General features: G+C 36.6%; 3 protein-coding genes across 3 annotated transcripts; 1 reads left to right on the top strand and 2 right to left on the bottom strand.

Annotated features, from left to right (window-relative positions):
• Nucleotides 1–1,038: 1,038 nt before the first annotated feature.
• On the bottom strand, nucleotides 1,039–2,457 carry LOC108857060 (30S ribosomal protein S10, chloroplastic). Its single transcript, XM_018630985.2, has 4 exons — nucleotides 2,083–2,457; nucleotides 1,856–1,894; nucleotides 1,315–1,636; nucleotides 1,039–1,212 (listed from the first exon to the last, which is right to left on the bottom strand). The coding sequence occupies exons 1-3, from the start codon at nucleotides 2,326–2,328 to the stop codon at nucleotides 1,325–1,327; spliced, it is 597 nt and encodes a 198-aa protein (XP_018486487.1). The 5' UTR covers nucleotides 2,329–2,457; the 3' UTR covers nucleotides 1,039–1,212; nucleotides 1,315–1,324.
• A 1,304-nt stretch (nucleotides 2,458–3,761) lies between these two features.
• Nucleotides 3,762–4,584, top strand: LOC108859262 (uncharacterized). Its single transcript, XM_018633148.2, has one exon. The coding sequence runs from the start codon at nucleotides 3,864–3,866 to the stop codon at nucleotides 4,440–4,442; it is 579 nt and encodes a 192-aa protein (XP_018488650.1). The 5' UTR covers nucleotides 3,762–3,863; the 3' UTR covers nucleotides 4,443–4,584.
• Nucleotides 4,585–8,289: 3,705 nt separating this feature from the next.
• On the bottom strand, nucleotides 8,290–9,363 carry LOC108860926 (polyadenylation factor subunit 2-like). Its single transcript, XM_018634766.2, has 3 exons — nucleotides 9,150–9,363; nucleotides 8,981–9,056; nucleotides 8,290–8,895 (listed from the first exon to the last, which is right to left on the bottom strand). The coding sequence occupies exons 1-3, from the start codon at nucleotides 9,189–9,191 to the stop codon at nucleotides 8,462–8,464; spliced, it is 552 nt and encodes a 183-aa protein (XP_018490268.1). The 5' UTR covers nucleotides 9,192–9,363; the 3' UTR covers nucleotides 8,290–8,461.
• Nucleotides 9,364–13,719: the final 4,356 nt, after the last annotated feature.

A 13,719-nucleotide genomic window follows, 5' to 3' on the forward strand; every position in this document is an offset into this window, starting at 1 on the left:
CTACAACCATATTTTGATGCAAATATGATTTGACTAGATAGCAATTAGCAAATGTCACTCAAACAACCCAAACTGGCACTAACTCTTGACTATTATTATTACTAGTATGTATCTAGCAAAATATAAAATTATTGAAGCAGGTATTGTGTAAGAATTCAAAAGTACTGATATTCTTTTATTCGAACATTTTTAAAACAAAAAGAATTTTAAAATATCAAGTAAAATAAATATGGACGGTCCATGTTGGTATATCGTGAGAATATGCCTGCGACTATTATAAAAAAGGCCATCATTGTCTCCTCCACTTAAATTATTTTTCAAATTTGTCGACCGTTCTTTTTCTTTTTTGTCAAGAGATGATCGATCCTACAATGAAGTAATACTCCCCTTACTTTAGAAAATTATTTAATTTTATGATTAATATATTAATCATATAGCTGTACATAAGATATTTTGCAATATTCTCCATTCTCCAAGTTAAATATACAGGTTAGTTGAATATCTATGCATAAGGCCAAATTAGCAAGTCATTGTAAACTCCATTAAGTTTGTGGATAAACTTTCGGATTAAGTATAACAATGAAGTTGCTTTCAAGATTCCAACTTCCTCAATTCTTTTAAAAAAACTCAACTTGTATATTTTTCTACTTTCTATACTCATAACTGTATTCATATAAAGATTCCATTAAAATACGAGAGGAAAAGTATAGCAGTGACCGCAAAACAATTAGTATACACACACACACACACACACAAAAGATTTCTTTGAACTTTGCTTACTTGCAGATCTGTTCATTAACTAAGAACAAAGATGTCTAAAAAGATTCCAGCTTTGCTATAATATTCATTACATAGGCTCTCAAAAGTGTAGCAATGAAGTTGCTTTCAAGATTCCAACTTCCTTATTCTTTTAAAAAACTCAACTCGTATATTTTTCTCCTTTCTATACTCATAACTGTATTCATATAAAGATTCAATTAAAATACGAGAGAAAAAGTATAGCAGTGACGGCAAAACAATTAGTATACCCACACAAAAGATTTCTTTGAACTTTGCTTACTTGCAGATTTGTTCATTAACTAAGAACAAAGATGTCATAAAGATTCCAGCTTTGCTGATAATATTCATTACATAGGCTCTCAAAAGGATGATACATGGTTTACCAATTCTATCAGGAACAGTCTGTTCATGCAATGCAAGTGCCCATCGCCTCTGAAGGAAGAAAAAACTTGGGTTAACAACAAGCATCAAAGATATTAGTTCTGGAAGGTGCATTCAGAACAGGAAGAGGAAAGAACCATTTTGTTTTTTTACCATTGTAGTTTCAGAGCTTCACTTCCACATCAACACCAGCAGGAAGATCCAGCTGCATCAAGGAGTCGATGGTTTGAGCAGTAGGGTAGAGAATATCAATCATCCGCTGGTGAGTCCTGATCTCAAAATGGAACCTTGCATCCTTGTGGACGTGGGGAGACTTGAGAACACAGTAGATACGCTTCTTGGTTGGCAAGGGAACAGGACCCATCGTCTTGGCATTGGTGTTCCTCGCAGCGTCTAGTATCTGCTTGCATGAGTCCTCAATGAGAGGCACCCAGTATGACCTAAGCTTTATCCTAATCTTTTGCTTTGGCGCCATCTGCTTACAAAAAGAAAACAAACTTCAAAAACATCTCTGGTGTTGTAAAAAAAAAAAAAATAGGATTCCAATCTGAACATGATAGTGGTCTGAAAACTATCTACTTAATGTCATTTCTTACTACAGAAAAGACAGCTCCGAGTAATGTAAGAACCAAAAAGACACCAATTTTGACAAATCTATGTATAGAACATTCTAGTAGTGAGCTGGAAGATATACCTTATCTGCGTCAACACTTATTGAGGAAGAGCTCGGAACCTGAATGTCACACAGATACAAAAAATAAAAAAAGGAGTAAACTTTAACCAGAATAAACAATAAGACGCACAAAGGAAGCAGCTTTTATCTAGCAGATATAGTAGAAAACGGAATATGATACTACAAAACATGTTGTTTCCACATTGTCTCTATCAAATGAATCCGAGAGAGAGGAAAAGAGCGTGTACCTCGGAGAAGTCATCAGAGGCGGGTTCATCGAGGGTTTCCGGAGTAAGGGTCTCGGGAGCTGCGAAGACCTTCTTCGTAAACGAGATGGAGGGTTTGTTAAGGACGCAGGAGCCAATGCCGCCATGAGTAGACGAAGAAGAAGAAGAAGATGGAAGCAAAGAGACTTTCTGTTTGGTGGAAGAAGAAGAAGATGAAAGGTTGGCGAAAGAGGGTAATATGAAGGAAGTTACAGAAGAAACCGCCATTGAATTTCCAGATAAAGAATCGATTTATCTTCTTCTTCTTCTTCTTCTTCCTCTTAAACGCTTCACAAGGATGTGGTTTTCTCTTCCGCAGCTTCGTCGTTTCGAGGGTTATCCGTTATCCAATACTTCTTTTTTTTTAATTGATGAGATAAATATTTGTCGGAAGCCCACTTAATACAATAAAGGCCCAGTTTTCTAAATACCCATTTAACCCAATATTTGAATCCAGTAAGACGAGGGTATCCTAGTTTTTCTCATTTTCTTTTTTGGTTTATGTCGTTGTCTTTAAATTGCACTGCGACAGCATAATTGCTACAAAAGATTCATTTTCAACAAAATGACAATGCCTTAAACATCATTTTCGTTTAAAGATTCATATAAGGTTGATTGATCATTCACAAAAAAAATGACATGTATATTAAAATATTTCATCAGAGTATTAACCATTTATAATATAATATAGTAGTTTCTAAAAAGATCGGAGTCTTTCGTGTGACAAATGATTCTTTCTCTTTTCTTTTTATTATTATTTTCAAGTTTTATTTTTGAAAAAAAATCTACGAAAAGTCTCTCAATGTTAATGGATTTAAACTTCTGATGTGAAATTATAAAGGTCTAAAGACAGGTTAATTAACTCTAATTCATGGTTGGATAGATATGTATAATCGTTCATAAGTAATTAACTACGAAGTTCTACTACCATATACTCTATGGTAACTAAAAGACATTCGAATAACTAAGAAGTATAATCATACACCTCTGGAAAATCCATGTCCATATATAAGAATAAAAAACATAAACATAAATCGGAATACCTGTGTTATTTTCTCTAATTGCCTTTTTTATTTATAGTTATGAATCCTTTTGGTTTTATATAGTTTTTCGACTTTACCGTCACGTTTGGGGGTATACTGTATGTGCATTTTTTCCACATTCATTGCGTATCACACGGTTTGCTTTGGTTTGTCGAGTAGTTTACTAAAGGACAATGACATATTCTGAATAGTTATTGTCCACACGCCCCTCACTAGAGAAACTTGAAAGACTCTCAATCATCCCTTGAAGCTGCTTCTAGTATATTCTGTTTGAAATTTGCATTAACAATGACTATATCTATAAGTATACAGTAACACACGACGACATAATCATTGTTCTATTATCATTACATAAAAAATCATATAATATGCCAAAAGCTTTGTAACATTCATAAGAAAGTCTACAAAACCAAACTAATAATATGCCGAAAGGAAACGAAGATTAGTGAGTCAGTGACGAAGAAGGGAGCGTAGATTAAATATGATCCACATAATTGAGAAAAATGTCGCTCCAGTTCGTATATGCAGCATCCGACTAAAGGGGTAGTTTGGTAAAAGCATTTCCAGATTCCTATTGGCAAAAATCTTATATAAACTTCTATAAATACCAAAGCTGAGTGAAACCTTTACACAGTCACTCTTAAGTCTTAAAGCTGAGCATTCCTTTTCTTATTTCTTCATCATCCACTTACAAAAAGCAAAGAGAAAAAATCAGAAGAGATGGATCAAATAAAACCTGAGTTTATGAAGAAACTGACCAAGTTCATAGTAATTTCGATATGGGTTTCATCTCTTTTAATCACTCACAATTTCTATTTATGTAAACTCACAATTCAACTCGTAACACACGCGGTAGATAAGATGTACATGTTTCTCGTGTGCAATGGTCTCTTAGTGTTTGTCGCTAAGTACTCTGGTTTAATATCTTCATCAAAACCTGTAGAGGAAAGCTGGAGCAACACTGATCAAACCTTTGATCACAGAGACTTTGGTAGTTACGATGCAACGTTGGAGCTAGAGTACTACTCTGATCATGATAGAGGAACAAAGACTTTTTTTGCAGAAGAAGTTAGTACACAAGACCAAGAAACCGAAGAAGTTAAAGAAGATGAAGAATCTGATGAACCATTAACAAATAATGGTGATCTGGAGTGTGATAATCAAGGCGAATCTAGAGAAGAGGAAGAGAATGTGGGAGTGGTGACGGAGGAAGATGTGAACAAGAAGTTCGACGAGTTCATTAGAAAGATGAAGGAAGAGCTTAGACTCGAAGCTAAACGGCACTTAATCCTTGTTTGATTAAAAATATTATCTACGTTTAAGCTTTAATTAGACGTACGCAATAAGTTCTTAGAGAGCGCGAGTTTTCTAGCCTCTTCTTCACGTCACTTGTACTTTTGAGCATCTTTATCTTAATGGAATCTTGTTTTATATTACATAACCCTTGCGTTACAAATATTTATTAAAATTATTTGGATGGCTTACGTATCAAAACCACACAAAATCTACTCTATTTGAAAAGCTCATGCATGATCAGTGAATCATAAGGTTTGTGAATATACCATCAGCTGATTTTGAACCTTGTAGACAAACCATGGTCTTTTAGTGGTAATATATATTTTGTATCATGCAAAAACGAAGCTCATTACAGAAATGCATGCGCAATAAAAGTCGATAAGAATTTGGCATAGTTCCTGAGTAACGTATATATATATATATATATATATATATATGCACACATAAATAGTGCATACACATGATCATATCAATCTCTATTATTTATCCTAGATCATAGACTGATGCACAATATATTTTTAGCTATGTGTTGTCTGTACCGGATGGTATCGCGCGTGTATAATGCTGCTACGCACACGTGTATCTATGCATATTATGAATTTTCAATTTTTGATCAAAAAAAAAATGAATTTTCAATTGAAAAGGTGTGATATTTTATGGCTTGATTCATTCTGATTTTCATGGCTAGCTAGTCGTTTTTTCTATAATGCTTAGATATTCTTGATCTGAGAACTTTTGGATCGATCGACAAGAAACATGATAAGAAAATTAAAATGTCGTATTTTTCAAAACATATGGTGCCCTGATTCCGAAGCTTCAGCCGTGTTATAATATATATGTAAACTATGGGAACAGCTAATGATTATGTTACCATGGATCTGATAAAAATAAATAAAATGTTTCACTATGACTAGTTTTTTTTTTGGTTGAATATGGTAGTAGCTAACCCTAACATAAGAATCTTATTGTTATAATTGTAACTTAAATTACGTCAAATGATGAACCGTGTCATTGTGTGTGCCTGTAGTCCCATGATCCATCTATCAATATGCAAATAGTGGAACAATTATTAACGAATAATCCAATCTATGTTAAAAAGCAGATATAATTTTGCTTTAAGACAGGATAGATTCTCTCATCTTCGCTTTTAGTTCCAGACCTCCATACTTTTGCTTTTTTAGTTTCCCATCATCCTATCTATCCATCACCGCTCTCAAATGGATATTACATTGAAGCTTTGTTTAGAATCTTCTAGTCGTTGGGTTTTCACTTTTTTCCTCAAAAACGGTTTAACTATTTTAGCAACACGTTCTATTTTATCATAACATTAAAGTGACATATTTTCTAGTCTGCTCGAGAGATTTGTATTTAAAAGTGATCTGACTAATTTCAGTTTATCAAACCCATTAGTTAATGTTACATGTATCAAACAAGCAAGGATGAGACAGTCGAAGTGTATGGGTATTAGATCTATAGTATATAGTATATACGATAACAACTACATATACCATATGGTTATATTCTTTTATTGGTTATATTCATTAAGCTTACGAAAATGACGGAGTGCGGAAAACTATCGAATAATATACATGACTCTATGATTTTGACACAACATAAAGTAATATGTCCAAAGAAAATGAGATGATGAAACGGGTCAGTTTACTCAATTAAGATTTATAATATTGATATTAGGCTTTGATTGCAACATGTTTTGGAATGCAAGTATTCTAAACTAACGACTTTATTCAGCTTTGTCTGTATAGCTATAACTCATCAGTCTGTGTTCATTATGGATCAATAGTTTTCAATTATGATGGTTAGACCCAGTGGGACATTTGCAATAGTAAAATTAGCCGACCAAATCTTCACAGTTTCAGATATTAGCTTATGCGTTAGGTCAGGAATCTTCTAGTTATACAAAAATAAATAATAATATGGTGACCATGAGACACAACAGTTCGAACGGCATAAATAGTGAACAGATAAATAAAAGCCACGAATATACCTAACTAGAAATGAATGAGAGTGTTATACATCAATAATCATGGAGCTATTTACACATAACAAAATCCTTTAAACTAAAAATAAAACAAAACCAAAAGACATGGAGAAGGAACAGTAAACTCAATCAGTGGACAAAGAAACGAAACGAAACAAAAATATCAAGTTATAATAATATAAACAATCAGGCTGACTTATAATTAAGTGGGTCCAATTCCTACTGAGAGATAAATTGATCAAATTAAACGCATACATGTGTAAAACTCATATGCTCAATAATGTTTAAAGCTAGAGCCACAACCCATAGCAATATTCGTGAGATGAAGAGGAAAAAGACGAGGTTCGTAAAGATGTCACAAGACTCGTAAAAGTCTAAATCAAATCAGTATATTCAGGAAAGATAATGCATTCATATGCTATTGTTTGAGTTTATATGGAACGATGGAAGAAAAAATGTAAAACAGATGCAACTGTATTCAACTATGTAAAAGGAAGCTATGATGCATAGATCATTTCGTTTTTTTTAATTGTTCTATACTTTTTTCTTATAACTGAAAATTTTGAAATAAAAGTTTTAGTGGAAGGGTGTAAGGACGGTGAAGTTGGACAACCACAAATGGCAAATGATGAGAGAACGAGGGGTCATGTTTGAAGTGAGAAGTAATACTAGCTTGTTCCTTGGGCCATGCGGGTGTTGTGTACGGGAAGGATGATGGACCCAACACTCCTCATGGCCACCACTAATCTTGGGAGTTGGGTTTGATTAAATAGTTCTAAAAGTTAGAGAATTACTGTATGTCATATACAATCTGATACCAAAAAAAATTGGTTAGGTCTAGTCACTAGTTTCAAGTCTTCGAGACTAAAGCCATACCGAGCTTTGGATCAATCTCTAGGCCATTTATCGGGGGTATTTTTGTTGTTTGATTTAAACTTTTCATGATTTATATTTGAGCTAGATGTTCTGATTTATTAATGTTTCTATATCAAGAGATCTGAGTTTCAAATCCTAATAAATATAGAATTATGCAGATTAATAAAGAAAAGTATAAGAGATTTGTACTATGGTGCAAGGAGTATCGACATGGAATCGATAGAGCGGTTCATCATTCAGACGTGAATCTTCGTAAACCAGATAGAATTGTCTAAAATATTATCACTATAACAGTATAATTATCCAGTGTTAGAGAAAAAGATGTTCTCAGATAGTATATTGGGTGAATCGCAAATTCTTATAAAGTACGTTATGATGAAATGAATACACAACCGAGTTAGTCTTGGAAAGATAATTTTTCATAGTTTCATGGTATTAAAGCTCGAAGATGTAAGACTATTTTGGATCATTCATAAATTAGTCATATTTGTGGCACGACTCTATAAAAGATTGGCTATGGTGGGACTCTGGAAGGTAATGAAGTGCTCCTAGGAGACTAGAAGCTAATAGTGAAAATTATTCAAAGGGTTTATCATGACACATTCCAATTTCAAGTAGTTGATGATGAGCTGCAAAACTTGATCGACGGAACGAGTAATGACGTAAATATGCCAACTCCATGGTTTCTATTCTCTTAAAAAAAACAGACTAGTCAACAATGAAAGCATCAACATTGCTGTGAACACATACTTATTGTTATCACACTCGCCCACCAAAAACAAAATAAAACAATTCATTTATGTGACCCCAATTTTGCTTGCCTAGTTGCAAATAATAAAATACATGTTAACTTGATAAACTAAGCCATTACTAATCAAATCAAATCATATTATAGTTCTCTCTAAAAATGTTGGCGAGACCGTAATAGCAAAACTCTTATTCTGCTTCAAACAGAGTAGCCATTATATAAAAAACAATTAATTTGTCTTTTATAACTGTTGGTCAAACAAAAGTAAACAAAATCAGAATTCGCGTCTATAACGCAATCGCATTAAAAAAACAGCGATGATCAAGAATATAATAAACCAAAACGCGTCTTTTGAGACAAATAAAAAGGTTCCTTGTTCGTCACGCATCGCATAATCACTTACCTCCGACTCGTCGGCCAGTAAGGAGGTTCAATGTAAGAGTAACTAGACAAAGGCATCGGCGGTGGCGGCTGCATAGCATAAGACGGCGGCGCTGTATGCTGCTTATAAATCCCCTGTGGAGCCTCCTTCTGTGGTGGTGGTGGTGGTGGAGGATTCGGCATAGGGTAACCATAGTTCCCGCCTAGAAACTGAGGCGGCTGAGAAGGATATGGATAATAAACGGGGGCGTTGGAAGGAAGGTTATTATAGCCTGAAGGACCGTAATAACCGCCACCAGGTTGAGGGGTGACCGGTTCGCCGTCCATATGGAAGCTGGCGAATTTGCCGTGATTGCCGTACTTGTGATTGAGCCACATAATCACATTAGGGTTAGCTCTGGCCTTGAGCTTAATTGTGTTGTTTGCGTCAAGATAAGTCACAGAGTAATATCCTGGAATAATTATAAATATTACTTTAAAAAATGAATCTATCGTCATCATCAATCATCAACAAAGAAAGGAGAAGAAGAGGGTTACCGGTGAGAGACTGCATAACTTCAGTCACTTTTCGATGGCAAAGCTCGCAGGTTTTGTTCACTTTTATCTCACAGCTCTACAAGAAAAGAGTAATAAAAGTAAAAAAAAAGAGGACACAGTAATATTAATCGATTAAATCCAAGAATATTCTGTATTCGTTTTTGCTAACCATGTCGACAGAGAAATCCATTGGAGGAGGAGCTGTGAACATTTTTTTTTTCCTGAATGCTAACGATCAAACCAAATCTATAGCGTTTTTTTTTATATACAGTTCGTTCTTCTTTATTTAAGGCAGGTTAAGGTAATAATATTTCTTTATATCTGTGTCTTGCCTGAAAATGCGTCGTTAATAATATTCAACATTCCGAAATTGTTTATTGTACGGGGCACTAGGAGGGAAACATATAGGTTAATTGATATCTTACATTAATTAAATAAGAGATAAATCAAAGGTGAGCAAAGGCCAATCACCAAGACAGAATAGTAATTGTTGGAGCAAATGGGAGTACGAGAATCAAGGAGGTGATAGAGTTTGGAGTTGGTCATTATCGTTTTTTTTTGGTGTTTATCTTATCGAGTCTTGCGACTCAAGTTTGTGAGTCCTTATCTTATTTTATATCCTGAGTTTTCGGAGTTATCTACTAGAGTTTGTAAGGCTATATAAAGCCATGAGTTTTCTATGAATAAGACGCAGAGGTTTTCAGTTTTAGATACAGAGCATTATACTTTACAAAGTGGTATCAGAGCTCCGTTAAGAAAACCTAAGAAGATGGGAGATGATAAGATGAAACTACCACAGTTCGATGGCCATTGGGATCACTGGAGTGAGGTGATGGAGAACTTCTTCCGAGCCAAGGGGTTGTGGAGTGTAATTGAAACCAGTTATGAGGAACCGACGGACACAACAGTCTTGACAAACGAGCAGAGAGAGGTGCTAGACAACGCCAAGACCAGTGACCACAAGGTGAAGCACTACCTGTATCAATCCATTGATAGGGTAACGTTTGAACAGATCTTGGACAGGAGAACATCCAAGATCATCTGGGATTCAATGAAAAAGAAGTTCGGTGGAAACGACCGTGTGAAGAGGTCGTTGCTTCAAAAGCTCAGAAGAGATTTTGAGTTGCTTGAGATGAAAGATTCTGAGAAGGTGGAAGAGTACTTCACTAGAGTTCTGGCCATAACAAACCAGATGAGAAGTAATGGAGAGGAGATGCCAGACTTAAAAGTGGTGGAGAAAATACTTAGGACGTTAAGTGAGAAGTTTATGTATGTGGTAGTCTCCATAGAAGAGTCTAAGGAGATCGAAAATATCACACTAGAGGAACTGCAGAGTTCGTTGGTAGTACATGAACAGAAGTTCAGAAAACCAGAGAAGGAAGATGATAAGTTGTTGAGTGTGACTCAAGGAAGAGGAACAGGAAGCAGAGGAAGAGGCTTTAATGGAAGAGGTAGGGGAAGAGGACGCGGTAGAGGCTTCACAAATAGAAGCACCGTTGAATGTTACAAGTGTCATAAGCTTGGACACTTCCAATACGAGTGCCCAAAGTGGGAAGAAGAAGCAAACTATGCTGAGGAGAGTGAAGACATGTTGCTAATGGCGTATATTGAAGAAGAAGAGGACGAAGTCACTTCTGATCTGATACTGATGACTCAATCAGAAGCACGAGAATCTACAAAGAAGACAGTATGGTTTATTGACTCAGGATGTTCTAATCATATGAGTGGGAACAGAGAATTATTCTCAACAATGGATGAGAAGTTTAGGCACTCTGTTAAACTCGGAAACAACAAGAAGATGGAGGTAGTTGGAAAAGGAAGTGTGAAGATAGTGCTAAGAAGCACAAACTACACTATTAGCGATGTCTTTCACATTCCGGAACTCAGAAACAATCTACTGAGTTTGGGACAGATGCAAGAGAAGAACATCTCGGTAATCTTTCAGAAGGGCATATGCAAGATCTACCATGATGACAGAGGACTGCTTGTTGAAAGCAAGATGAGTGCAAATCGGCTGTTCACATTGATAGACCAAACCAGTGATGCAGAGAGATCAAAGCAGCACTGTTTTCAGACAGTAGCAGAGGATGTGCCAAAGTTATGGCATGAACGCTACGGTCATCTTAGCCACCGTGGAATGAAGATGTTGCAGAGTAAGAACATGGTACGAGGGCTTCCTGCATTTGATGAACAGAGCTTCACATGCTCTGACTGCTTAGTAGGGAAGCAACCAAGGAACACTATTCCTAAGAAGAGTATATGGAGAGCTAAAGAAACACTGGAACTGATTCATTCAGATATCTGTGGACCTATAAGTCCCACATCTCCTAGTGGGAAGAGATACATTCTTTGCTTCATCGATGACTACAGTCGAAAGGCATGGGCATATTTTCTAAGTGAGAAGTCAGAAGCATTCACACAATTCAAGATGTTTAAGAGGAAAGTGGAAATCGAAACTGATAAAAACATCAAGTGTCTGCGAACAGATAGAGGAGGAGAGTATACATCACGAGAGTTCTCAGATTTCTGTAAGAAGGAGGGGATCAGAAGACAACTAACTACAGCCTACACGCCACAGCAGAATGGCATTGCAGAGAGAAAGAATCGAACTGTAATGAACATGGTTAGAGCATTACTCTCAGCAAAGAAAGCGCCAAAGTATCTCTGGTCAGAAGCTGCAAATTGGACATTCTATGTTCTAAACCGGTGCCCAACAAGTGCTGTAAAGAATATTACTCCTCAAGAAGCTTGGAATGGAGTCAAGCCTAGTGTTGAACACTTCCGTGTGTGGGGAAGCATTGGACATGTTCATGTGCCAGATGTAAAACGGAGCAAGCTTGATGACAAAAGCATAGAGTGTGTGCTAGTTGGTCTATCTGAAGAGTCAAAAGCGTATAGACTATACAATCCAGTATCGAAGAAGATGATAGTGAGCAGGGATGTGGTATTTCAAGAAAACAAGGGATGGAACTGGGAAGAAGAGAAGGATCATCAAGCAGAGTCTGTTCTTACCTGGAACGATGATAATGAAAGTTGGGAAGAAAGTGAAGAAGAAGGTAGCGATAATGAGACTCCAGTGGCTGCGCCAGAACCAAACATCGAACCAGAACCACCTGTAGAAGAAGCAGCAGAGCCTCACAACGATCCAGTTGTACAAACTAGGGAGGGACGAAACACAAGACGTCCACGTTACTTGAATGATTATGTCACTGAAGGTGCATACATGGATGATGATGATGAAACTCACATGGCAAACATGGTAGAGTTTAACTCCACAGATCCGTCAACATTTGAAGAAGCAGAGAAAAGTCAGAAGTGGAGAGAAGCTATGGATGTAGAGATGAACTCAATTGAGAGAAATCAAACTTGGAAACTGGTGAACCTACCAAACGAAGCTAAGTGCATTGGTGTGAAGTGGTTATATAAAACCAAACTTAATGAGAATGGAGAAGTGAGCAAGTACAAGGCACGTTTGGTGGCGAAAGGATATTCACAAGAACATGGCATAGACTACACGGAGGTATATGCACCAGTTGCTAGGATGGATACCATCAGAACTATTCTTGCAACAGCTGCACACAGATCTTGGGAGGTGCATCAGTTAGACGTAAAGTCTGCTTTTCTTTATGGAGTTCTCTCAGAAGAAGTATTTGTGCAGCAGCCAAAAGGGTACGAAGTTATGGGGCAGGAGAACAAGGTATACAAGCTTCATAAGGCATTGTATGGATTAAAACAAGCGCCAAGGGCTTGGTTTAGTCGTATTGAAGAGTATTTTGTCAAGGATGGATTTACGAAGTCACAAAATGAAGAAACTCTGTTTCTGAAGACAGAGGAAGGCAATACATTGATTGTGAGTGTGTATGTCGATGACCTTATCTACACAGGGAGCAGTCTTAAGATGATGGACGAGTTCAAGAAATCAATGAAAAGAGAATTTGATATGACTGAGCTAGGGAAGATGAGATACTTCTTGGGTTTCGAAGTTCTGCAAACATCAAGTGGCATTCACATTTGTCAATCAAAGTATGCACTTGAGATACTGAGACGGTTTGAGTTGGAGAATTGCAATTCAGTGAGGAATCCAATGGTTCCAGGAAGTAAGATTGATATAGATGATGAAGGAGAACGAGTTGATGAGACGTTCTACAAACAAATCATTGGAAGTCTTATGTATATCACCAATACCAGACCTGACCTGCAATTCTCAGTGAGTCTTCTAAGCCGTTTCATGTCAAAACCCACACAACTTCATGTTCAGGCTGCAAAGAGAGTATTAAGATACTTAAAAGGGACTCTGGACTACGGAATCTGGTACAAGAGAGGAGGAAGAGGAGAGCTACAGATATACACTGATAGTGATTTTGCAGGTGATGTTGAGAGTCGAAAGAGCACTTCAGGATATGTGTTTCTTATAGACAACGCAGCAGTTGCTTGGCTTTCTAAGAAACAGCCAATTGTGACTCTCTCAACGACAGAAGCGGAATATGTTGCTGCATCAGTCTGTGCGTGTCAAGCAGTTTGGTTCAAGAGGGTTTTGAAGGAGTTAGGACATCGTGTGGAAGAAGGTACTATCATTTGGTGTGACAACACTTCGACAATCAAACTATCTAAGAACCCAGTGTTTCATGGAAGGTGTAAACACATTGGAGTACGTTTTCACTTCCTGCGAGAACTGGTTAACAATGGAGAGATACGTTTGGAGCATTGCGATTCACAGGAGCAAGTAGCAGACATCTTTA

This window comes from Raphanus sativus, chromosome 5 (genome assembly GCF_000801105.2).
Source record: "Raphanus sativus cultivar WK10039 chromosome 5, ASM80110v3, whole genome shotgun sequence".
In the NCBI taxonomy this organism is placed as follows: Eukaryota; Viridiplantae; Streptophyta; class Magnoliopsida; order Brassicales; family Brassicaceae; genus Raphanus; species Raphanus sativus.